Below are 27,720 nucleotides of genomic sequence, written 5' to 3'. Positions count from 1 at the left end.
CAATTTATGTTGTTGTGTTTGTATCACAAAAATAGTGCATTTTTATCTTTTTGAGAGCCAGTACCCATTCCAGTGGGCGTTTTATAAACCTTTTTTAAATAAAAATAAGTATTATTATTATTATTAGTAGGTAGCAGTAGTAATAATTTGGTGCCATATAATTTGGTAATATATAATAACTTGGCCTATTTTAAATTAGATCTGTTACAGCATGTAAAAGACAAATATGCCATAATTCTATTATATTTATCATTAAAAAAAGTAATTATGTGTCTGTTTTAAAAATTGGTGATGTTAGTAAGAGAAGTCATGCTATCAAACTAGGGACATTATTATGTCTAAAGTAATGGATAGTGAGTCTCAATATTTCTGCAAAACTGCTGGAGGTAATAAAAAATGTTTTTAATATGTTTAATAAAGGTTACCAACTGTATTTTCTGTCTTAAAAACCATTTAGAAGTATGTCGGCATGCAAACTGTTTGTTGTTTTAAATATTTGTTTTATTAGTTATTCCAGTAATATTTTTTTCTCCTTATTTTTAATTGACAAAACAACATAATCTACAACAAATTCATACATATATTTATGTGGATGTTGATGTTTTTATTTATTCACTTTTTTTCCGAATAAATGTTTATTGAAATACACTTTAATAATAAATATTTGTTATTAAAAAAAAGTGTCTGCATTGATAGCAGACACAAAGCATGATCATATTTTTTATTTCTCTTAACATAATTAGGGTCTGAAAGAGTTTGTTTCACTATTAACAATAATAATTCATATTCAAATAATTCATGTGTTTATTTTTAATGAGCCAGTTCAAATGTAGTTAATGCAGTCAAGGTACATTTTAAACATTTAATGCAAACACAATTTTGGAGATAAATTATTCATTGTAGATGCCTTCACATTACACTATGCATTTTGATTAGCTTGTTTTTGCTTTCCCATCATCATTTTTAGAATAAGAAAATAAAGTGCAGAGAAGGACATGCATGCTGTTTATCCCATTGTTTCCATGTTATGTTTGGTAAAGTTGGTGTCTAAACATTTGACTATTCACAGTATGGCTAAACTGGTTTAAACAAGGCTAAATTTGGCATACTATAACACAACCTTTAGGTTTTTACATCAAAGTTTCTGTTTGGAATATATGAAAAGCATATTGTTCATAGATTATCAAGAACCAAAACATCTAAATAATTTAAACAGAATGGACTACATTATTATACTTTAAGTTTTGCCAATAAAAATGACAAATAACTTCTCAATCTCTTCTTCTGTTTATGCCAAATTTCAACAATTCTTGACAAAACAATGCATTTGTAAGCCTGTATCTTCTTGTGTAAATAAATACAAAAACCTAAACACTAGAAGCAAATGTAGCATCACTCAAGACCCTTTAACATAACTTACACAATGTAATATAATGACTGACAGAAATATGGTAAGTCATAACATCCTTTACTTTTCAGCAGCAGATTCTGACTATAATGTGAAAAAGGTTTGGAAAAGGTTTAGCTTTTAAAGTCTGTGCGTAGTTTTAACTTTTATCTGTTGCCCAGGATATTAGTGTTTTTGTATAGTAATATTTTCCTACAACATACTATTCAAACCCCCTAAGGGGACATGGTGATGAAAAAAAATATGAGATCTGAGAAATAAATATATTTCAATACATTTACATTTGCTCACTTTTGGGTTCACTTGCAAAAGCACTGAAATATATTTTTCGCTCCTCCCATCTCATAATTTGTCTCTTAAGTCATCCAGCTGATTAACCGTCCAATACTTCATATCAATGATATTATTACATCTCTTCAGGAGAAAATTTGTATATGTACAAATAAACTGACACTGGTTTTCCACATCCCACTTGAAAAAAACTGAATTGTAAGCCCAAAAATGGTAGTCGTACCCTACATACCTTCAACAAGAGTACAAATAACCAACATACAAGTGGAATGTTGAAGAATATTTTCATATATGCATGCCGCTCCTTACCAAAACATATTTAAGTGCAATATGTGTCTTAATTTAAGGTCCTGATCCAGAAAAGCCAGACCAAAACATATAACTCCCACAGATGCTCCATTTTGTTGGCATGCAGATTAGTGCAAAATGACTTATTTACAAAGGCTTATCTGTTAAAGACCTTTCAATCTCATAAAATTCCACTCACTTAATGCAGCTGTCCCTCAAAAACATAAATTTGTGGCTTTATGTTCTTGTGCATGTACACAAACGTTTCAAGTGGACCGAAATGAAAATGAAATGGCATGGTGCAAGTGTTAAAATGTGCAACACAAAAAACTGGATCAAACCAGCTTTAAACCTAATGGTCAGCTGGTGATCCTTTCATAGGCATTACATGATATATATTTATACAATGCAGTAAGTGGCATTAATGTCAACACTGTAACATCACGCTTTGGCAGGGGGGCTGTGGGTGACTTTCTCAATCCATTTCAGGAAACGGCTGACCCGTGTGTATACACCAGGATAGGTGGGGTCGCCACAACCGTGACCCCAGGAGATGACTCCTGTGAGCATCCAGTGTCCACCATCGCTCTGGCACACTAGTGGACCCCCACTGTCACCCTGACAACTGTCCACACGCCGATGATTCGACAAACTCCCGGCACATAACATGCGGCTGGTGAAGCGACTGCCGTAGCGTTTTTTACACTTCCAGGAGGGCAGTAACGGAACCCAGGCTTGGAGTAGTGTTCGGGAATACTCAGAGTCTAAATACAAGATGAGAAAGAAAAATAAGCAACATTTCAAAGTATGTAAATAAATGACATTATATAAAAATATATACAGAAACGTTCAAAAGTTTGAGGTCAATGAGATTTACTATGTAATACTTCTATTCAACAAGTGACAGTAAAGACATTTATAATGTTAATAATGCTTTCTATTCAGAAAAGAATATCACTTTCCATCAAAAATATATAACTGTTTTCAACATGAAAAATAATAAGAAATATTTGTTGAGCAGCAAGTCATATTAGAATAATTTCCGAAGGATCATGTGACACTGAATACTGGAGTAAAGATGCAAAATAATTATTTCAATTTTGATTTAATTTCAAATTCAATAAAAAATTTAATTGATATAATAAAATAGAAAACTGCTTTTAAATTGTAATAATGTGTGACAGTATGTTTTACTGTATTTTTATTATAAAATGCAGTGAAATCCAGCCTTGGTGAGCATTAAAGACATCAAAAAAAAAAAAAAAAAAAAATCCAACCCAAACTTTTGAATATTACTGTATTTTAAACTGTATACTGTATTTGTTTTGCAAAAATAGTTTGTTCCCCCTTATTTTATGTAATATATTGTTTATAAATAATTTGTATTTATATTGTTTTTACCCAGCATTATTAGCATATGTCTTCCATTCTGAAAGGAAACAATTAATAATCATCAATGTGTTCAAATCACTTTGAATATGTTTGAGTTTGCAGTACCTGTAATTCCCCAGCCGGTAATAACACAGGCGATGGGCCTCTTGCCCTTCTTGTTGCTGTGAGCCGGAAGGCAAACTGCATTAGTGTGCGGGTTAAAGGCCACACAGTTCCCATCTGTGCCCTTCAACTTCAGTAAGGCAATATCATACTCCCAGCCCTGGCTGCTGTACTTCCTGTGGATCACTATGCGCTCTGGAGAGAGAGTGCGCTCAAAGTCATCCCTCTCCTCTGTGTGGTAGTCACCGAGCCGCACCACGTAACGGGAGGGGTCAGAACCAAACCTGAAAAAGGAGATGTTCATGCACAGCATGTTTGTTTCTTGTCAAGATGTCATGAAAAACATATATTGTAACAGTGTAAAGTGGTAATCATTCTGTGGAGAGCCACTAGATGTCAGCACAGTCGCTGTCTCACCTCTTGAAGCAATGAGCAGCAGTAATGACCCAACAGGAATTGATGAGAGTCGCCCCACAAAGTGGATGTGTGCCCTTCGATTGAGACCTCAGCCACAAAGATACTTGCCACGGCCAGTCCCCACTACAAGACAGTCAAATATGGTTTAAAAAATAATAAAAATAGATATAAAACATACACAACATTCTTATTGTACAAGCCCAATTCCAAAAAAGTTGGGACACTGTACAAATTGTGAATAAAAAAGGAATGCAATAATTTACACATCTCATAAACTTATATTTTATTCATAATAGAATATATATATATATATATATATATATATATATATATATATATATATATATATATATATATATATATATATATATATATATATATATCAAATGTTGAAAGTGAGACATTTTGAAATGTCATGCCAAATATTGGCTCATTTTTGGAATTCATGAGAGCTACACATTCCAAAAAAGTTGAGACAGGTAGCAATAAGATCCTGGAAAAGTTAAATGTAGATATAAGAAACAGCTGGAGGACCAATGTACAACTTCTTAGGTCAGCTGGAGACATGATTGGTTATAAAAAGAGCCTCTCAGTGTGGCAGTGTCTCTCAGAAGTCAAGATGGGCAGAGGATCACTATGTCATCTGGACTAAAGGGGACAAGGACAACCCAAGTTGTTATCAGCTTCAGTTCAGAAGCCTGCATCGCTGTTAGTATGGGGTTGCATGCGTGTGTGTGGCATTGGCAGCTTACACATCTGGAAAGGCACCATTAATGCTAAAAGGTATCTATAAGGCTATATTGAAGTTCTAGAACAACATATGCTCCCATCCAGACGTCATCTCTTTCAGGGAAGACCTTGCATTTTCCAACATGACAATGCCAGACCACATACTGCATCAATTACAACATCATAGCTGTGTAGAAGACGGATCCGGGTACTGAAAATGGCCAACCTGCAGTCCAGATCTTTCACCCATAGAAAATATTTGGCGCATCATAAAGAGGAAGATGCGACAAAGAAGACCTAAGACAGTTGAGCAACTAAAAACCTGTATTAGACAAGAATGGGACAACATTCCTATTTCTAAATTCCCTTGAGCAACTTTTCTCCTCAGTCCCCAGACGTTTGCAGACTGTTATAAAAAGAAAAGGGGATGCCACACAGTGGTAAACATGGCCTAGTCACAACTTTTTTGAGATGTGTTGATGCCATGAAATTTTACATTTTAAACTTATTTTCCTCTTAAAATTATACATTTTCTCAGTTTAAACATTTGATATGTCATCTATGTTGTATTCTAAATAAAATATTGAAATTAGATTTTTTTATTTGATTTGCATTCTGTTTTTATTCACAATTTGTACAGTGTATCAACTTTTTTGGAATTGGGTTTTGTATTTAAAAAAAAAAGAGTAAAACAGTAACATTGTAAAAACAATAAATTTAACTAATAACTGATTTATATTTTAATATATTTTAAAATGTAATTTAATTCTGTGATGTGAAAACATCAGTGTCACAAAAACATCATGGAAAAGAGTGGGTAGCACATTCTTAAAAATCTCTTCTTTTTGTGTTCCAGCGAAGAAATACAGATTTGAAAGGACATGAGGGTTAGGAAATGATGAAAGAATTTTTATTTTTGGTTAACTATGCCTTCTCCAATTATAAAGAAGAAGTAATTTTCTTGTAACTGTAAATATAAAAACATTACCGGTATATAATGTTCCCCTGAGATCACAGTGATCTCATATCAAATATACAAGACAATAACAATGGCAACTGGCCAATAAACAATAAATACAGCAATTAATATATGCAATGCATATGTTACAATGTTAGCAAATAAAATTAAACCTATGACATTCATTACCGTAGAGACTTGTCTCCTCCAATGATCCTTCTCCTGCGCCTCTGTGTGTTGGGTCTCAAACCACATTCCTGCTTGCTCATGCCGCTGTACTTTACAGGTTCAGTGGTGTAATCACAGATGACACCTGCATCTTCACTGTGCCTGCAATCGTGGGCGTCCAGGCCTACAACTGAACACTCCCCTAATGAAGCCTCAGTCCCAATGCACTTTACGTTATCAAGATGGATGGGACCCTGGCCCTCGCCGAAATAAGCCATGGAGCGTGCCTTCGAGACCCCACTGATATCGAACAGGAAAGAGAAAACAAATAAGTGTCTGAAGACTTAAAGATCTTATTTAATCACATGAAACATACTTACATGAATCCCAGCTGTCTGCAGACCACTCCAGCGTTGATGTCATTCCAACCATCGTCACACACGCTGCCCCACTGGCCATTAATAAACACCTCTACGCGGCCCTCCTTACGGCTCTCACCATCCACCAGCCTCACCAGGGGACCTGGAACCACAGCATAGCTAGATACAGCACAGAAAAGATGGGCCTCTATAGACTTGGAAACATAATTCAGGAATTTAGTCTGATTGCCAAATCCTGACTGACGAGAGGAGGAGCCAGGGATGAAGGAGGGTACAAGAGCTCTGGAGAAACCTGATAGCTGCTGATGATACTGAAGGAGCTAATGCATGCTGTGATAGGCATCATAATCCTATCCGGTTGTTAAGGCTGACGTCACGCGGCAGCGCTTCCGGGTCCAAACGCTCTATCTTATACCACAAGAAAAACTACAAACGGTGCTAATATACACGCACAATGGGGTGTGATACTACAAAAAAAGCTATAATCATAACCTTTTTCTCCATACCAAAATTCTAGATGGCCAGACAGTAATTCATATTTTTTAAATCGTTAAAATAGTAATGTAAGTGACGCTGTGAGCACAGAGACTGTTGTGTAGACTGTAAGTATTTCAAATGTTAAACTTTTTTAAACGTTTGATGTTTAATATGAATAAATCGCGCTCATAAATGGGCGTCAATGGCATTCTCAAGTGAAACGAGTTGAGGCTTGGACCCAGAAACGGCATTCCTTACGTCACGACTTAACAAGCGGATAGGTAGACATGATCAGCTGACAGTCAGCTGATGCAAACTTGACCTGCCAGAACTAACGCTATGCTTGATTTACAGTATATTGTCTTTTAAAAGTTCTATTATGCATCACATTTTTTTACCAAAGCTAAAAATGGTCAAATAAAATATATATATATATATATATATATATATATATATATATATATATATATATATATATGTTTTTGTCCATTCCCCAAAAGGCACACTTCATATGCACTTACCGTTTTATAGACTTATAATGGCCACCACATACTAGTTAAGTCCACTAGACCATAGGGTGTCCCATTTGTCTAATTAGGTTTAGCTTCAAGAATTCAAAAAATGCCTGATGTCGGTGAACTTGGAGTCAAAAATGATTGAGAACCACTGATTTAGATGGCGGAAAATCAAAAAGCACATTATTTTAATCAAGAGCAACTTATCACTTTCTGATGATTGTAATAATTTTTACACCATGTCCAATCCTTATTTTTTATAACCATATAAATATGCAAACATCATTTAGATGACGTTTCCCAGTATCTGGTTTGTTTTGGAGGGCTCTTAAAAGTGTAAAAGGGACTTGTTTCTTCTTGTGTAACATCTGGTTAGGATTTTGTGTTACCCTTGATGATTATAAAGATAATAAAAGTGTTTACATGGAGTTTACGCACCTGTGGCAGGAGCCACTTCGGGGATTTCATTGTTCTGTCCTTCTCTTTCACAGCGTATGCCCACATCTTCACTGTGGGAGCAGTCATGCTGCCCCCACTGACCGTAAGCACAATCCAGTAGAGAGCTCTCGCCCCCTTCACATTTCACCTCATCCAGCAAGATCAACCCTGTACCCTCCCCATACATCCCATCAGGAGCCATCTCAGCACGCCCTCTGTTGAACACACAGCGGTATTGCAGCAACAGATCAGACTGCTAAAAGAAACACTTATACAGTTACACACTACTCAAATCAAACACGAAAACAACTAATATGTAAAAATGTGCTGCTTTTAATTACTTCAAAGTAGCACATCATATGCTTACATAAGAAATATGTTATCAATCAGCTTACCGATAACCCAGCTGTCGACATACCACCTGGGCTTGACGTCCAGTCCAGTTGTCATCACATACAGTGCCCCATTCTCCAGCGTAATAAACTTCAAGGCGTCCTTCCCATGGGCTATCAGCTCCTACTAGACGCAACACTCCATCTACAGCAGCATTAGCATGGATAAGTTTAATCTATTCACATCTACAGAGATAAAATGGTGATAAAAGTAAAAAGGGGGCAGGGCTTTTGGTCCCTACAGTACTTTCAATGGGTTATTATTATATGGGCAGTGATGTCTGACAAAGCTCATCTTCACCTGTAAATGGGTTACAAGACACTCCAGCATCCTCCATGTGGTCACAGTTGTGCCGCCCCCAGGGAGCATGAGGACATTCCTCAAGAGATAGCTCGTTTCCTGTGCAGTGCACGCCATCCAGTACAATAGGCCCAGTGCCCTGCCCAAAGTGTGCCCATGTCCACGCCTTTGGTACACCGCTAAAAATAAACAACTGTCTGTGATTCATTGCAGTGCCAAAACAGTCAAGAAACGCATTCCTTTTCAAAAGTTTGGGGTCAGTATTTTAAAAAAAGAAAGAAATTAAAGGGTTACTTCAGCGATTAGCATATGGCTTTGTATCAGTAGAAACCCTGGAGTATATTCAAATGATTGTGCTTTCCCCCCTCATATCCCCCTGAGAAAAGAAATTTATGCATTTTATTTCTGGAAAAATTCATCCTTTGACGCAAATTGATGATATTTGCATCATAGGAGGAATGTTTGGCCAAAGGCTAAAGACTACAGCCAACAGAGGGAGCCATTTCCGCATGTTTTGAAGCGTTCTGGAAATTGTAGTCTTTCATCCCCATGAGACAAAAATACATTTTCTGTCTTTTCTCAGTCTACAAAGCACTAAATTCAAAAATAATTTCACATTTCTACTACACTGATGACCCAGTTTAAATACAGATTCATCTTCCCAGCAAATACTTTTATTTACATTAAAGTAAACATTTTTTATAAGTTTATTGACAGTAAAGACATTTATAATATTAGAAAAAAGATATTTCAAAATGCAGTACTTTCTATTCATCAAAGAATGCATCATGGTTTCCACAAGAACACAGCTGCAAAACACTGATAATAACAAGAAATGTTCCTTGGTCAGCAAATCAGAATGATTTTTTTAATGCTCATGTGACACTGAAACCTGGAGTAACCACCAAGTTCCCCCATTCACACCAAGAACAATAACTATAAAGATAACTATTAGCATCTCCACCCATGCACGATATTGTTCTGTTTATTCAGGGTATTCTCACAAAAATGCATATAAATATTACGAGTGTGCAATGTAAAGAGTACGAACCCCCCACCCCACCACCCTAAACCTACCCAAGCGCGTGTCATATATACGCCCCACCACCCTAAACCTACCCAAGCGCGTGTCATATATACGCCATAAAGTGCGCATCATATGCACGCGAAAATGAGTTTTGGCGTATACATTCCACGACATTGCACACTCGTACTATTTATACGCATTTATGTGTGATAAGCACATGCTGCAGTTGTGTAGTCTGCCGCTTGAAATGCTCAAGCTCGTTAAAGCTGGATGGATTCTGGCAGTCAATTATTTTGTCATTCATTTGCTTGAAAAAAAAATTGTTGTGAAAATTTATCAAAAGATCTCAATACTCTATGCCAGTACCATTATAGTTGTAATGTGGGCACTGCTATTAGGTTTTATTTAGAATGGATTAACCTGGCTGCTCAAAATTCAGCTTTGCCAGCCAAGAATAAATTAAAATTTAAAGTACATTACAATAAAAAAGGTTATTTAAATTGTAATAATGTGACAATTGTATGACACTGTTACTGTATTTTTTATCAAATAAATAAGCAAAAGAGACTTTCAAAAATGTGTTAAAAATCTTACTGACCAAAAATTAGGGGAAGGAAAGATACAGAGGTAGCATATTAGTTTAGTTGACTTTGTAATGATACTTACATTGCAAAGCAATTAAAGATCCTCATTATTTATAATGTACAGAAGAGTATAATGAGAGCATGGTGTTACATGGACGGAGAAGGGTAAACTTTCCATCCCACTGCAGATTCATGGAGTGAATCCCTGCACCCCATCAATCATTCATACACTCCTTCCATTCATCTATATTAATAAAGTTCACTTACTGTGCTAGTGCGTGTTTGTGTGTAAAAAAGGACTGCCCTTTTAAGCAGCACTCAGATTTGTGCATGACATCATCAGTGTCTCCCAGCGCAAACGCAAAGCATTTCTAAATATGATCTAAACAGAAAAGAGCTCAATAACATCCTAATTATGTCCTTACTTGCAAAAGCTTTTAAGCACCATTAGAAGAACTTGCAATCATTCTTGTACTCCTGCTTATAAGATAACTTTTTTTTGTTTTGTTACTAAATGTATTTTTAGAGCTGTCAAAGTTAACTTGTTTTAACATTTAATTTATTTAATTTAATATTATTACAGTTTCATTCTTTCTGGTCCAAAACCAAATGATTATTTTCACAATGATTTTTTTCTTCTTTTTATCGACAGCCTCAGTTTAAAATGTATGAAATAAAATAAAATCAGTTTTTTATTTTAACATTTTATACACCTAAAATTGTTCTAAAAGAAGGCAGACAAGCTATCAACTTAATAGGCAATCAATATTTTCCAGATATTTTAAATAATTTTTGCTTCTTCTTAAAAACAAAAAAACCCCACTCATTATTGTATAATTGGGATTTTTCACAGTCAAACCAAAGTTTATTCAGACACCTTCAACATTTTCTCATATTATCACCGTTTATTCTCTATAGTTTAGAAAATGGTAATAAAATATGACAAGAACTCATGTAATGGATTACAATCAACCAATCAGCTATTACATTTAAGTACACAATTAGATAATACCAATTTAGATCAGCCAATTACCAAGTAATGCTTCATTTTGTTCAGCCTTTGGTGTAAAAGGTTGCATTAGCAATTAAAGAAAAACACTTAAGCAAAACATGGTCAGGTCAAAGTGTCTGAATAATTATGGTCCCAAATGTTTTATACATTTTACTGGTAATATGTATGGAGAAATGTTGAATATAATATGTCACAGTTTATTTTATTTTGCTATCCTCATTTATATAAATGAACTATAGTGTCCTGCACCCACTAGTACAAAAATATATCTGGTATCTGAACAATTTTTGGTTTCACTGTATGTGAAATAATATTTGGGGATCCTTGGCATCAAAAAGGACACATATTATGACATATTTCTTACCCCAATCCCAGCTGTCTGCAAACCACTTCAGCATCGATATCATCCCATTCGTCATCACAGATAGTACCCCACCTCCCATTATGGTACACCTCCACACGCCCCTCAAAATCTTCAAGGCCTCCCACAAGCCTCAGGGGGGCACCATTGCCTAAACAAAACAGTCCATTCAACCGATGATCCAATTTGTAGCTGAGAATGAGGTTGCATTATTTTAATGATACATTTAAGTACTGAGTAATAATAATTAACTACATGTACTTACTACACAGGTATGGATAGGAATAGGGCTTGGTTCAAGGTTAGTTGGATGTAATTATGCATAATTTATAGTTATTATTACAGCAATTACATGTAACATGTAACAAGGACACAGTAAAATAATGATTAGGAAAAAATAATCAGTGAAACATTTCACAGTATTTTGTAAGCAGAAGCTTAAAACTCTATTATATGCATTACTAGAGATACCTACAAGATATAGGTCTCCCACATATGGCATACTAATACTTTGCAGCATGTACGTGTGCATGGCAAAGGATGGGGACATGTGTAAGAACCCTTGGCAAAGCCTCAGAGATCTCAGATTGCTTTCTCCTTCCTAATGTTTCTGTGTGAATAATTCACAGCTCTCTCTAAATATACCTGACCCTGTTCTAGCAAACTGTCCCATTACAACAGGCACACGTTTTATGACCCTACTTCTGACTGTCGTGAATTCTGTCTTCATTTAGCTCCACAGAAGGCCTTTCCACACTATAACACAGTTGAAAATATATAGGAGTATGATCAGCAGAAACAGGAAGCTTGGCTGTTGCTTTAGGAACTGTGACTCTGAGAAATGAAATTGACAGCATGTGACAAAGATAATGTTTCCTAACTTGCATTCTTTCCTCTCTCACTCTCTCTTTTTATATATATGTATGAACATATGTATGTATGTATTTATATACCTTTCAAAATATTAAATAACAAATTAAATGGATAAAAATGTAAAGCATATATACCCCACTCGAATGAAAAACAAACTTGCCCTCTGGAACAGCACACACGACTCCGGCCTCATTGCCATGGTTACAGTCGCCGGAGACATATTTCCGGCTCCGGCACTTCAGCAGAGAATCTTCATTGCCATGGCAGCCAAGACGTTCAAAGTGGAAGAGACCAGATCCAGGTCCAAAGTAAGAGTGCCGAAGCGCAGTGCCGATTTCACTGTTGGGAGTTAGCAGGTAATTAAATGAGAGCATATACTGAGTGTTAATCAGTAGAGAGCCTCTAGCTGATAATGAATAGAGTTTGCAGCTTATACCCGAGCCTCAGTTGTCTACAGATCACACTGGCATCTCGATCGGTCAGGTGGGTGTCACACACTGCTCCCCAACGGCCATTGAGGTACACCTCAAGACGACCACTCTTATTAGATGAAGCTCCCACCAACCGAGCCTCACCTGGAGGAATAGGTGCAGAATCTAAATTATATTCAAAGATTTTGACATATAACAAATCTTTGAACTTTTCTTTTGACTGTAAGACTTTTACTTGATCCACTGATTTGTAGAGAGTGGGATGAGAATAAATATGTATATATAAGTAGGTGACTCAAATACATACGAGCTGTGACTTCTTTAACCAGGTATGCTGGGTGGTGTATCACGTCAAAAAACAAATGTGGTGCAGATACATTGGATAGGTTTATTATAGTGATGTCTCTGGTGGTGGTTGAGGAGACACCTCTGTCATGAGTGTAAAGCGCTTTGAGTGTACAGTAGTACATATGAAAGCGCTATATACATGACTCATTCATTCATTCATTCATTCATTCATTTAGGTAAATATAGGCTACTTTCAACATCCAAAGTCCAAGATATTAAGAATAGTTTTAGCTGTGTTGCTTTGTGTCATGAGAGTAAGCAACTGTTTAGCTAACATTGTACGCAAGTGTCTCGCTTACCATTCAATGTATCTTCATCAGGTGTTTTATTTTTAATGATTCAACTCGTCTCTTTAAGTGTTGTCAAAAGTACCGACTTCGGTTGTTCACAGACATATATGTTGAGTGTGTAAACACAATGGTCACTCTGTTTAAGAATCTGTTCAACAGCGCTTAAACTGCTAGAAAGAAATGCTGGTGTTGTCACATTATTAAAATTTTAGTACCAACTTGGTACCGAAGTCGGTAGCTTTCTTTTGACAACACTAATCTCTTTACATGACACACCTTATCCCTAATCTGGGAAAAGCTGTGTGAAAAGCTTTTTATGTTTTGAGAAATCCATTTCTCCACTTCCTTATTGTTGCAGCTACTGTCTTCTTTATATTCAGTTGAGAGCAGACATCGTGAAATATAATTAGCTTTTACCTCTGTCTTCTTTCTCCTTGACTAGAGGACAACTTAAATTCTCTTACCCGACTCTCTTTACATTAACAGACTCTGTGAATCAACTCTCTATAATTAGTAGAAATACTACATTAGAGACACTCTTAAAAATGATCATCTTGCTGCCACACGTCATACTCACAGACGTGAATTTAAATACACACACTAATTGTTTTGTTTAGTCTGTAACAGTTGAATGTCATTACATAGAAAGGAAAAGGAGGAGAGAGGCAGACAGAGATAATCACAGCTCCCAGAGATAAGGCAGACAAATTTCAACACCAACTCGCGACTGAACCACAGACACAGGCAGGTGATGATAGACCAGCACAAAGAGATCCAGACAGTGAACACACACTTTTCGAATGAGAGTAATAGAGGATAACAAATCCACATGAGGGATGTAAGTCTGATTGCTTATTAGACAATAAATGCATAGACAGGGGAAGATGAATAGAGGGTAATAAAAAGAGAGGACAGAGAGAATCCTTGGCTGTGGCTGTTTGCTGTGACTGCAGTAATAAACATCACTCAGCTTCTGTACAACACCACCTACGCTAATATGACAGCAATGACACAAATACTCACCAGGACACATTTGCTTAATAAACTGAAACCAAACCCATGGTGATCCAGTAAGAACTTTTCTAGGCCAAATGTACCTAGACTAGAGCCATCTGCAACCATGCACTACAGCTCCAAATGTTTTTATTTTATATTTTATGCATGTTTTAATATCCCAGTTGTTTCTCATATTTACGGTATGTATGTACTGCAGGTATTTTAATTGTAATGGCAATGTATGGGATTTGTATATAAAGGACTTAGAGATATAAAAAGGAAACTTAGATACAAATTAGCTTGTGCTTCATTCTCTATGTAAAATGGATTTAGTTTGTTTTTGTACTGCCTCTAGACAAATAGGTCTAAACATTTTTACCTAAAATAAATAAATAAACAAACCTATAAATAAAACTGTAAGTTAGATAAAAAAATAAACCTGTGAATAAATCTTTAAATACATATATACATAAAGTACAGTTGACCATAACGATGAATAATTTTAGAATAATCAAAATGTAAAAGAATTAGCCAACTCTGTGGGTACATTTATTATGTCTAGAACATATTCAGTGAATAATTTAACAAATTCTAACTTAGCTGGTTCACAGTATATCTCTGATGTCTAAAATGAACCATGAGAAAGTCATGCTAGACTCTCTGTAATGATAACTAGCATGCTCATAATTTTGTACAAATTTTATTATGAGTAAATCAATGTGTTTTCAGGCTTAAGTTTAGAAATAGTTTTGCTTGTGTTGGTTGGTTTTAATGATCTGAGCGGATGGCACAAGTGCACTTGTGTTAGGGCGTGTTCGAATCCACTTTTGCTAGTTTAAATACAGGAAAAATGGTAGGCGCAGCCGGTGCATGGTCTTCAAAGGGTTGTCCCTATTCTCTTAATGAGCAATAGGTGTGTTTTGGGCATAACGTGCAATAAACCAATTAGAGTCTCTTCCCTTTAAAAGCCAGAGGCACTCACGCCATGGCAGATCCGTTATGTACATGGCGGAATTGGTAAACGGAAAAACACTTCTCAGATCTGTTGAAATGGATCTGTTCATCTAATGACGCCTGCTTGTTTGCCATTACTGCAAATAGGTAGGCTAATTCTGATACACGCAATGATTATCCATTATGACATGTAGGCATTTTTATATTTAGGTACACAAATATAATACATTTTTTACATTTTAATCCTATAATTTTTCATACTTAAAAAATGATTGTGGTTTGCTATGTTGTGGACCTGCCTATAGGTGGATATATTTATGAATACTATGAATACATACTATGAATAACAAAAAAAAATACTGCACTATTGACTTAAAGCTACACTTTTTTTTTTTTTAAAGCAACTTTTTTTTAGTTTATTCTTAGCTAAAACACTTAGTTCTTTCAAAAATATATGTGCTCATTAGTGTATATTTACTTCTTTCAAGTAATAAAGTATTCTTGTAAGTTTACATACGGGTGAGGGGTTCGAATGCCGGTCGCCATGTTGCCCCTCCATCTTGAAAGAACATTAGCCAAAGAGGGACATACCAATAAATTCAAGCTTCGCCTTTCACTATTTAACACTCGATGGCACCGTGTCAAACGTGAAGAGGGGGATTGCCATGTTAATCTTGGACTAAATCGGCCACCATAGGAGTTAAAACTAAATCAGAATTGAGAGGAACAGGAACTAATATTCACTGGATGGTCATATACCTTTTCACCGCTAGATGGGGGAAAATATCACACAGCGTAGCTTTAAGACCAGGTTTTTGTTGGTCAATGGCGCAGTCTATTTCAGATGCTTCAAAATAGCAACGCGCCTTAACACACCTCATTTTCAGACCAGAACATGGGTTCAGAAATGGGAGCAAATGCATTTGCTATTTAAACAATATGACACTAGCCTAGAAATCTAGACGCACCCTAGCGGCAGCCAATTTAATCTGCCCGCAAGTGTCGTCTAGGAACTCTCAATACCCTTCTGAGCTGTATTCCCCTCACTCTGGACGGGCCAATCACATCGTGTATAGAGTCGGCGGGCGGGGCCATAATGACGACGGCCGAGTTGTGTTTGCGTGCTTCTAGTAAACACAGAAACTGGCGAACGGTGTTTCGAAACGGTCTTTCGAATCAGCTTTGACTGCGATTCTGGAAGACTTGGAGAAAAGAACAAAGAACGGCACTGAAGTCATTCTTAAAAAGGGAAGATGTGTTCCGAGTTTAGCCGACCGGATACAGTGAATGTTTAATCTATCAACAAGCTCTGCTTCACCTTCGTTGCTCTGGTTGGTTGTAGCGCTATCCTATCGCGTGCAGAGGGAGTTTGAAAGACAACCGTTTATCCCGCCCCTCAGATTGAGCCCTGTCAATGGTGAGTTTCCAGACCAAACATTTTGATGTGGGTCTGGCTTGTCAGGCTAATATGACACTGGACGAGAAAATGAAAAATGCGTCAGGCTGAAACTAGCAAAAAAACACTTGCGTCACACCTGGAGCCGCATTGTGCCAGGTGTATAATAGGGCCCTTAGGGTAGGGTCTGTTCACACAAAATGCACAGTGTTCTAAAAATGCAGCGCTGTAGTTAAAAGGTCAACTTTTAAAAAACACATTATATGTGAATGAGCCCTTACTTTCCCTCAAAACTCAAAGTAATACAAAAAGCTATTAAAATGAAAATAAATCAATCAATAAAAAAACAGTAAGGAAAGCTCACCTTGGTGGCAGTCGCAGTAGGCCCATCCTATGGCTCCTGACTTCTGTCTGAAAAAGCACCAGGGGTTTGATTCACGGTCAGGATTTCTACAGTGGTTGTGGTCACCCAGTCCACGACCAGGGTACTGCAGCATGTAGTCTGGAAAGTCAGTCCATTTTAGACAGGAAGAGCCAGAGTCTGTCTGAGACACAGATCCATTGTAATAACCCAGCTCAGTGAAGCCCTCAGAGCAGGACAGAGGACCTATGGGAAAAACACACATTTTATACGTTAAATTTAGCATTCAAATTACTTGAATAATGCCCTGGGTAGAGCATAAAATAATATTTTAATGCAGTGGCAAAATAAACTCAACTCATTTAAAAATGGCATGAAGAAAAGAGCATGACCTAAAATGATAGGACCTTGTGTTAACGCAAAGTAGCAGTGATGCATCCTAAGGAGGTCTTATTAGCTTTCTTATTTTGTAACTTTATTTCTATGAGTGAAAAACCCTACAGTCTTTCCTCTGGGTGCAGACAGCAGTGTTAGATACTAATGATGGCTTATTGTACTGCTGGAACAGCAAGATCCGTGAGGACCCACTAGATAAAACACAGATTCAGACTTTACATGCCTTATAGTGATGGGTTATACAATGTATGTGTATGTGGTTGTATAATATACTGTAATAAATAATATAAACTAAAATAATAATACAAATATTTTATTATATAAATAATATAATAAAGTAATATAATATAAAATAATATAATTTATAAAATAAACAATATATATATATATATATATATAGTAATATATATATTATTATTGTATATATATATATATATATATATATATATATATATATATATATATATATATATATATATATATATATATATATATATATATATATATATATATATAGTAATATAAAATAATATAATTTATAAAATAAACTATATATATATTAATAGAGTATTATTTACTTTTCTGCCCTAAAAAGGATAAATATTTTTTTATTTAGGGGTAGGGTTAGGGCTTAGTATTATATAAAAACAAGTGTCTTTGGTATTGTCACGGGCGACTAACAGGAAGCGCACCACAAAGGAGAATTCAATTCAAATGGTTTTTAATCCCCCCTAAAAATAATACAAAATAAATTAAATAAATAAAAAAATCACAGGAACATTTAGAAAACCAGAATAACAACCCCCTAAAGGCCAAAGTATACTTTACTTTTTACGCATAAACGAGGGTAAGCATAATGTGCATATAACGCAATTAAAAAAAGTATGCGCATACTGAACACGCACTGTCAGATTTTTGTAACAGCAAATAGTTTGCAATATTTATATGGGTTGAAACTCGTGGCGAAAGATTGCTCAAAATGCATGCGTTGAATGCCTGTGCACGCATACAAGTCAAAAGAAGAATACTTTGCAAGGCTGTGCGTTCGACTGTGCGCATGCGCTCATGTACGCATAAAATACAGTGTATACTGTCAGCTTAACACTGAGGACACCGAACAAAGAACTGAATTACACAGATGTACAAAAGGGCTAATTTATTAGAAACCAAATGACAGGGAAATAGGCACAAGGAAAACAGAACCAAGACACAATGGAAACTAAACCAATACAGAACACACGTTGCAGTAGCTCTCACGCCCGGAGAAGTGTCCATCTGAGGAGGAAGGGAGGAGACTCTGGTGAAGGATGCAGCTGGAGAGGGGTGAAAACAAAAAGAAACAGGCAAAACAGTCCATGGGGGAGTAGAGGGTGGGAGGAGCCAATGTGAGCCAGGAGCAGGAGTAGCCAGACAGGGACCCAGGCCACTGCAAGCATAAGCAGGGACCAAGGTGAAGACCCAGATGGAGCCACAGAAACACAGAGCCAGGGTGAACCCACAGGTCTGGAGGGCCAAGGTGGAGCTGTCAACATGTGGGAGCGAGGTGGAGACAAGGACCCGGAAGACCATGGTGAAGCCGGAGCGATTGATGACAACGACGGAGCCAGAGGGAAGGCATGGAGCCAAGGAGAAGCTGATGGGTTGGAGGACCATGGTGGAGTCCGGCGATTGGTGGCTGGAGGCGAAGACAGGGGATCCTCACGCCAAGATGAACCCGGGGAATTGGCCGGCTCTTCTAGAGGAGGTGGGAGAGGGAGGCTGGGAGTGATCACAAGGAGCACAGGTGACATGGGGCTGGGCAGAACCAGAAGATAAACAGGAAACTGGGCTGGGTAGAACCAGAGGGGCACTGAAGAGTTGATGCCACAAAATATCCTCTCCAAAATCATACAGATAGTCACCAGAGGCCAGGCAACACTCTTTCCCAGCAGTGGGGGCGTGTGCGGGGCTTCCCTCTTAAACTCCCTGAGGTTGGGTGTTGTTGCCGGTTCACTCACCTGGTCAGACATGTCCATAGGCTCAGGCTCCGGGGCAGGGTGCAGCTCAACTTGGTGTACTGGCTAAATATCCAAGGTGTGCCCTGGACCTGGACGGAGAACTGCGTTTGGCACACCAACCTCAAAAAATTCCTGGTGTGAGACTCCCTCTACTTCAGGCATAACAAAAGAACAGCAGGACCATGGTGGTTGGATTGAGAAACAAAAGGGTGGCTGCAAACAGAAAGCGCACGACGAAGGAGAATTCAATACATATAGTCTTTAATCCAAAAAACTCACAGAAAAATTTGGGAAAACATACTAACAAACAACCCTTTAACACTGATGACACTGAAATAAGAACTGAATGAAGACAGGACTTCAATACACAGAAGAACTAAAGGGCTAATACATTTCGACAACAGGTAAAAGGAACAATTAATCAAACACACTGGGAAACCAGGCCAAATGACAAGGAAACAAGGAAGGAAAGCAGAACCAAAACACAATGAAAACTAAAGCAAAATGTTAAAGGCATGTCCTCAATTAGACTGTGATGTATCGTAAATGACACTTGTGTGTATGTGTGTGTGGTTCATGCACAAGGACACAAAGTAGCTTATATTTTCGAAATAATTAACATTAAGGAATGATTCTATTTACCAATGTACTTTTGCTTTCTTGCATTAGTTAGTCACATAACTCCCCTTTTCCAAATTATTCTAATCAAAACCATTAAAGTAAACAGAAATATTGTGACTTGGAGCAAAATTACCTGATATATTCTAGACAAGTCTCATGTGAGCGAGCATTCTCTAATACAATTTATGTGCAGCAGGAGGCCAGAAACAACAATTCAATTTCATGCTTTAGTGTGAGCTGTTAAATTAATTTGTAAGTATTTAAACAATCATTTAATACAGCAAACCATAATTTATTAGCTATTTCTTATGTTGTTCCCCATATGCTGCAAGTCTGGAAATGTGACTAGAAAGGGAGAAAGTCCTGGGCTTTGTGCCCACCGTCCAAACGCAAGCCTAACTAAAGTCTTTACATATTTTCAGACAAGAGACAGATGTTAAATCCATCCACCACAAGATAGGCATATTTCAAAAGTAGTAGTCACTTCATTGGCGCTATGGAGGCATTTATAAAAGGGAATCGAATGAGGTTTTAAAGACTACTCATATGACACTATCTTTAGAGCAATTAGTGGTTTGCTGAAAGCATAATGCATATAATTTCAGATTATATAAAACATTTGTGTAGGCAAATAAGTTTCACCAAAGGGAAGAGAACTGATCATCTCTCTCTAATTTATAGGCCTGTTGTGCAGGATCAAACAGAGGACAATGTGCCCTAGTCTCTCTTTCGAACAGGTGCTAAACCCTTAGGGCGAGAGAGATGAGACTGTCTCATACTGTGAGCACTATGGGCCAAAATGCTTGCAGAGGTAACACTAGAAAAGTATTTACACCTGTATGCATATACAAATCTACTCCCCGCGACGTGGACACATAGCCTAACTCCTGTCTCTGCTTGTGTGGATTACTTTAGCATAGACTTATTGAGCTGAGATGAGTGCACTTAAAAGACTGATAGCCCATATTAGCGCTAAAGCATCACTGATACTCTATTACGTCGCCCTCTTCTGTCTACATTATTCCAAATATAACTGTAAACAAAGTGTATCTGTAAACTGTAAACTCACACAGTATCATTCCATATCTTATTAAAAACCATGTTTATACTAAGAGAACAGTATTGGATATCCAATGCGAGTCATTTTTAAACCTCCAGCCACCCTTTATGATTTTCTTGATTTAGGGAAAAGAAGAGGATGACATTGACATAGATTTCTGACATCTATCAAAAAAAAAAAAAAAAAAAAAAAGATTTCCATGATCTAATGATAAAATATTGATAATTTTTTTTATTGCAGATAACCAATATGTAATGTAATATAATATAATATATAATGAATATAATATAATATATATTGATAATTTTTTTTTTGCAGATAACCAATACATAATATAATATAATATAATATAATATAATATAATATAATATAATATAATATAATATAATATAATATAATACAATACAATACAATATAATATAATAATCATTATCAAATATTATATAGAGCCAATAATTACAACCAAAAATATATCCAATAACTTAAAATATATATAATTTCAGGCAATTACTGGAAATTATATTTTAATCTATTGGCTATATATCTGGTTGTAATTGTTGGCAATATATAGTGCATTTCAAAAAAGAAGAAAAAAAATTGAAAGCTTGCAAAAATCAACTCTATATTCTTTTTCATAAGCATTATAAATATGTGCAGTGTGCAGTCAATGACATAACACCATACACTGTGTTATGATCATAAAATGTGATCTATGGAGAAAAGAGAGAAAAGATTTGATTGTTGTGGTTTCGTTTAATATTTAGTACGATTAGACTTTTGGACACCATAGCATTTAATAATAACCAATTTAAAAATATCTTCAACATTACAAATAGTTTCCATTCTTATACATCGGCAGGTTAATAGTTCAGCAGTCCAAAATCCTTTCTTGCACACACTTGTCTCGTGAGAGCTCAGGTTCCGTGCTGTATGTCGGTCTGTACATACAGTAAAGCAATTTGCTGAAATAGCATCAGGGTAGAGTTCCAGTCATATTTCTCATAGTGTTACAGTTATAGAGCACGATAAAGACCACCAACAAGACTCCTGGTGGTATCACAAGAGACTAAATATAAGCTGTTTAACAGCAGAGACTGCCGGCCTGAGTAAAACAAGTCTACAGATGAGGCAATCATAGAGGAATCTCACACTGCCCCAGCATGAACTGGGAGTAGGTTGACGGTTCTGTGGGAAGGCTGAGTAGATTTCAGCATCCTGCCCTAAGGATGTCAGCACACAAACCTGCCCAGACTTGGAAGGCAAGGAAAGCGATAAAGTTCACAGAATATGAATATGGCACGTGTAAAATGCAAAAACAACAGTGGGGTATTCAATCTCAAAGTAGCTTTAAAGCCCATCAATGCCACAGTTGCTTCACATCCATTCGCTGTCATCAGTAAGTGTTTGTGCTTCACTTATATACAAGCACATTGAATATTGTCTCTCTCCACTTGTCTGAGGAGCAATTGTTGTGGTTGAGTATTTCTTTAATTCTGCCCCAGGGAAACATCGAGAAATATATCTCCTGACAGTCGAGTGATTTTGCATCAGTTAATGTTGTATTATACAGAGCCAAGCAGAGATGCGGTTACTGGCATCGAAAGAGATGCTCTTTACGAGAACAAAATACAGTGACATTTCAGCTGCAACCAATCAGTGTCTGCCTGAATTAGGCGGCGTAATTTAATTTCCCAAGCAAATATTTTCACAAAAGAGATGCGGGTATATCACCAATTCCCGTAAAAGAAACAAAATAGGATTCCAGCTTGCACCTTTCTTCAACCTTTAAGAAATAGTGAAAAATATAGACTTGTAAATGCATGCGAGTGCCTACCTGAGCTCTGCAGGGAATTTAGGTACACAGCGCTCTGTCTTGCCTATGAAGACAAAACAACAGTCAGTTTACTTATTTCACTAACAAACCAGCAATTTTTTAAAGTTTTTTTAGACATGTACTGTACCATATTCTTTGAATTACCTTGTGAAATTAATGGGTAATAATTTGGTACATAATTTTGTTATTGGTATTTTGTTTAATATTATACGAAAGTACCATGATATTCCAATCTGATACCTTCCGGTGCCACATTCTTAAAATGAAAGCTTACAAAATGGCTGTTTGCACTGCAGTGATGTCATCATTTTGGAACCTTTTATTTTTAAGAGGGTTGTATATTTTTGGTTCCTCAAAGAACCACAAAGAGTTCTTAAAAGAACCCATTTTTCTTAGATTTAAGAATATTTTAACAATCTAAAAGGACTTTTCCACTACAAATAACCTTTTGTGCAATGGAAAGATTCTTCATAGAACCATAGATGCCAATGAAACTTTTTATTTTATGTTTCATGTGCATGACAGTTTTATAAGGGTATGAAAAATAAGTAAGGTGAATGGCTAGATATGAATTATGAATTATACGCATGCAGGAAAGGATACAGTTATGTTATTTGTTAGGGTGTTTTGTTTTGATCCCAATAACCAGCCGCCAGCAAGGTTTTCTCCCTGGAGGAAGGTTATCAAAGTATCCGTTGCTTTACGACAGGAAAACGTCACAAAGACATGAGTTAATAGTGTGGAGGAGTTTTGCTTCAGCAGTACAGCTGAGATCAAAGAACACTTTCATGACCATCAAGCCATTACGTGACTGCTACTGTGTGAGCTCACACTTCTCCCTCATCCTGACTAAATAGCAAGCAAGCGACGGGACAGGATGCTTGCAGTGTAGAGAGTGTGTAAGTTCCTTAAACCTTCAGACTTCAGGAATAGACTAAACAACAGCAGCAAGTATATGTTAACTGCCTGATTGTCCTAAGAAACTGCACCCACCTGTGATCATTGTGTGCCCACTGAAAACCATTGAAATCCACAAAATCTTGATGGCTTTGTTTTATGATTACAAAGTGAACAGTGAACTGAATATTGATGGAGGAACAATTTCATACAAATATGTTTATGATTAAACACAATAAAAGATCAAACACTATAACTCAATTATTGACCTGAAGACATAGTTGTTAAGTATGTACAGATTGAGTATATTCTCCCAACTCATTAAGGTAGATAAGCATTATGTTCTGTTTTAATTATTTCCATGAATGTTTTGATTATTCAAATATCCTTGCTGAAAAAGCTTAAGAGTTTTTTGGCTTTCTTGTAGCCTATATGTTTTAAAGAAGGGTTTTGTCCAATATTCAGCTTGTCAGGCTACAGCAGACTAGCTGAAGATAATTTTTAACCATCTGAAATCAGGAAATGTTACTGGTAACACTATATTACTGTAGTACTGTTTATATATTACCGTAATAACAGTAAATTTTGCATAAATGCATGAAAAACCACTAACCACTCTATCCCTAATACTAGCCTACTTGTTAATATTACTCTCAGTAATAAAATGTATAAACTGTCTGTAACAAGGACAGATACAATGGTGTAACCATGATTTTTATTTAGTAGAGAATGATAATACAATAAAAAAAACAGGCTAGAAATAAAAAAAAATAAAAAAACACGTTTAACGCATGGAAACAGGATAGAGAACGTGTATGCATACGGCTCTAATTATCTCGTGATTATTTAAATCCTTTAAAGAGATGAAATGTTGGCTACTCGGGGCAAAGTACACCTCAGCCACAAAAATGAACAAAGACTGCATGATAATTCCTTCTGCAACATTTACCCCACTTTCACGTGATACACGGCGTTAGTCACACACTTTAGTGAAGATGTCAATGTAGCCTAATAATTACATGCAGGATCAAAATATAACAGTTTTCGCGTGTCGACTTCCATTCATTTAACAGAAGAAAAATGTACAAAAACATATTTAGGAGAGCCTAAAACAGCCTTTTGTCGCCGTCTGAACTCTCCACTAAAACCCAAATAAACAAGTCAATGAATAAATCAGTTCGACTGTTCGTGAGCTGACTAAGAACTTATTAGTCATCCTAGCAAACTGCGTTTACATACCTCGCCGTAGACACCGATAGAGAAACGAAAGACAGCAGCGATAGAGAGGATCCCAGTGATGTCCATCCTGTCATTGATCATACATCCAGCACAACTGTCCCATCATCGCTGTCCGCGGGCAAACAGGGAAAGTGGGACGCCTTTCCGCCTCAAAATATTTACAAATGTATGTTACAGAAGAAAAATCAGAAATATTCAAATAGAACAAAACAATATTGTGTAAACTTCTAAAAGTCCAAAGACGCGACTGACACCCCTCCCATGTTGAGGTCTGACTGAGGTTCGTGTTCTGTTCTGTTCTGTTCACTGAGGAGGTGACACGGAAAGAAGAGACGCCGCTCTGCAGCCTTCAGTACACACTACAGATGATTATAGGACATAAACATTTATGGAGCACAGTGCACTAAGGCTGTCCCCTATGGCAAGCCGTTTAAACATGTATTTCCTTTAAACTAACTAGCATCTATTTTTATAGTAGCCTAGTTTTTATTAGTTATCCAATAGTGACTATCGTTTGCCATTTCTCTAATAATAACTATTCATTAGAAAGGCCTACTTATGAGTTTTATTTGGTAGATTTAAAAAAGTAGTATTTAAATTGGTTTAGTGAAGAAATAACGTTTAAGTATTACGTTAAACTAATTAAACAAGTGCTTTTTTAAATTTACTGTAAACCACTCATTTGGTTTGGTCATTGTCTCTTATTTAAAATTAGTGTAAAACACTGGCAGCTGTGGTTGCCAGAACCTTACCGTAAAATATGATGGCAACAATTCAAGTTTTACATATTTAACTTAAATTTACACTTTAAAAAAAAGCATATAGCCTAACTGATATAATGTTAATATACCGACCTATGCTAATATGTGTTTTGTAACATTGTAATACACCCACCAATAAAGGTGGCGATGAAAAAGCCACATGATGAATCAAAGATCATCCCAAGCTGAGAAGGTAAATACTAATATATAAAAGGCGCAGTCATTCACCCAAATACAAAACACTATCAACACATATGACCCTAAAGTAAACCAACATTAATTTAACAACATTACATAACTGATTAGAAAGATCTATAAGAAGAAACCTTGTTATACATCATCTAATGCATATATACATCAAATGTGAAGTGTCATGCAGGGAATTCTGGGAATGTCAATTTAATTTTGTTTCACTTGATCTTTTACCCTTACAACAATATGTAAATTGAACAGTATTTTATGTAAGGTTAGTTATTCATTGTATATATTAGATTAACTTACTGTTAACCAGTTAACAGGTTATTGTCACATTTTTATAGTCTTTTACCATTAAAATCAATAAATGAAAAGAAATGTTTAATTAAAACAATGTACAGCAAAGTACAATGAATCGTTCAATGTACAATTCATACAGAAACTGAGGAAAAAGTAAGCATCAGTGGGGCGAAAGCAAATTGTACAAAAATGTACAATAATTGTACAAGTTTATCTGAATAAGCCACCATTTCGCCAAAATGTAAAATCGTTATGAATTTCAGAAATTTTTGAATAACTCAGCAGACGCTTGTACAGCAGACCTAAAATGCGCCTTAAGCTTGTAAACAGAGAACCCAGACCTTTTGCGGTAACATGGCAAATATGAAACAGACAGACAAGGAATTCCTGCTCTTTTCAATAACTCCTATAACTTTCCAAACATGGGACAAAGGGCATGTGTTGATAAGGTGGATATTATTAACCACTTGGGAAAAAAAATAACTTTTAAATCTCTTGGGTTTTATAAATACATGAAAAACTAGAGCCTCGATACACAGGTGGTTGAGCTCACCATGTCTTGCATTGTTCACCTGTGTATACAGACACTTGAATAGACCTCATTCCACATTGTTCACCATTCATACATGCTTCAATAGAAGTTAGCAATACCTGAATCACTTACTCATAATTTAATAAAAGATCAAAGGCTCTTTTTAACCAGAACACAATAAAACATGTTATTCATATTCAACTATACTTAAATTCATTCATCTGTAGGATCAGTTTACTTGTGTCCAGTTTTGTTGGTCTTTATACATAAAGATAAAATAATATTTATTCTAATCCTTCTGAAGAGGATGTGCTCACCCTGACACACTAACTAAGATTACATCATTACTTAAAATGTAAGAATTTGTAAATTGGATCAAAGCTAAAAAAATATTTTTATCAGGTATCAAGGAGCTAAAAACAACAAAACAAACAACTCATAATCGTTGGTTTTCTCTTATCTGATGCTTAAAGGTGTGGCTGCATTGCTTGGCATTCATCCACACTCTGTTCTGGGGGTGTTAATCTGGTTTATATATGCTTAAGTAACTGGAGACTGGAATGGATTACTGTATATAACATTAAATGCCTATGGAATATAACAGGTTAAGGAAATCACTGTAGTATTTAAAATAATATCTGAGTGGCATTGACATGGTAACACCATTTTGCATAGCTGTAGCTATTTTAGGCTTAGATCTTAAAGTATTTTGGGCTGTTCATTGTTGCTTGATTCATTTTTTGTTTCAAGTTTGTCCTGTTGACAATAGTTCAACAGCAGCAAATTTACAATGTCGTGATTGAGCAAGGTTTAGATCTATAGCAGACAGCATTTCCTTTGGGGTCTAAACACATTACGCTGCGGAGAACTGTATAATCAGCCTAAGGAAATGGTGGGCAGTGTTATCACAGGATGGCTAGAAGGGAACTAAACCAATTCTTGGTCACAAACTCTAATCAATCAAAACATGAAATCTATCATTTGAATAGAAAGTGAATT

The 27,720-nt window shown here is 36.2% G+C and overlaps 1 protein-coding gene across 2 annotated transcripts; it reads right to left on the bottom strand.

Moving 5' to 3' along the window:
• Window positions 1-1,127: 1,127 nt before the first annotated feature.
• Window positions 1,128-27,566, bottom strand: si:ch211-51a6.2 (neurotrypsin). 2 transcript variants are annotated; one of them, XM_067421485.1, is made up of 14 exons: window positions 24,934-27,566; window positions 22,798-22,840; window positions 16,893-17,135; window positions 12,550-12,688; window positions 12,274-12,452; window positions 11,244-11,391; window positions 8,257-8,435; window positions 7,959-8,100; window positions 7,564-7,778; window positions 6,134-6,275; window positions 5,775-6,053; window positions 3,899-4,021; window positions 3,485-3,765; window positions 1,128-2,751 (listed from the first exon to the last, which is right to left on the bottom strand). In XM_067421485.1, the coding sequence occupies exons 1-14, from the start codon at window positions 25,012-25,014 to the stop codon at window positions 2,429-2,431; spliced, it is 2,517 nt and encodes an 838-aa protein (XP_067277586.1). In that variant the 5' UTR covers window positions 25,015-27,566; the 3' UTR covers window positions 1,128-2,428. The 2 variants fall into 2 exon arrangements, with proteins under 2 accessions (XP_067277586.1, XP_067277587.1); XM_067421486.1 differs by lacking the exon at window positions 22,798-22,840.
• Window positions 27,567-27,720: the final 154 nt, after the last annotated feature.

This window comes from Pseudorasbora parva, chromosome 17, assembly GCF_024679245.1.
Source record: "Pseudorasbora parva isolate DD20220531a chromosome 17, ASM2467924v1, whole genome shotgun sequence".
Taxonomy (NCBI): Eukaryota; Metazoa; Chordata; class Actinopteri; order Cypriniformes; family Gobionidae; genus Pseudorasbora; species Pseudorasbora parva.
The sequence above is the reverse complement of the archived record's forward strand: the minus strand, read 5'-3'. Positions and strand labels throughout refer to the sequence as shown.

Excerpts from the sequence above, each read along its gene's own strand:
- si:ch211-51a6.2 (XM_067421485.1), bottom strand. The coding sequence starts at position 25,014 with ATGATCAATGACAGGATGGACATCACTGGGATCCTCTCTATCGCTGCT. Across the intron at positions 12,453-12,549 it reads TGTAGACAACTGAGGCTCGG|TGAAATCGGCACTGCGCTTC; the intron begins GTATAAGCTGCA and ends AACTCCCAACAG. Across the intron at positions 2,752-3,484 it reads TACCGGCTGGGGAATTACAG|ACTCTGAGTATTCCCGAACA; the intron begins GTACTGCAAACT and ends TCTTGTATTTAG.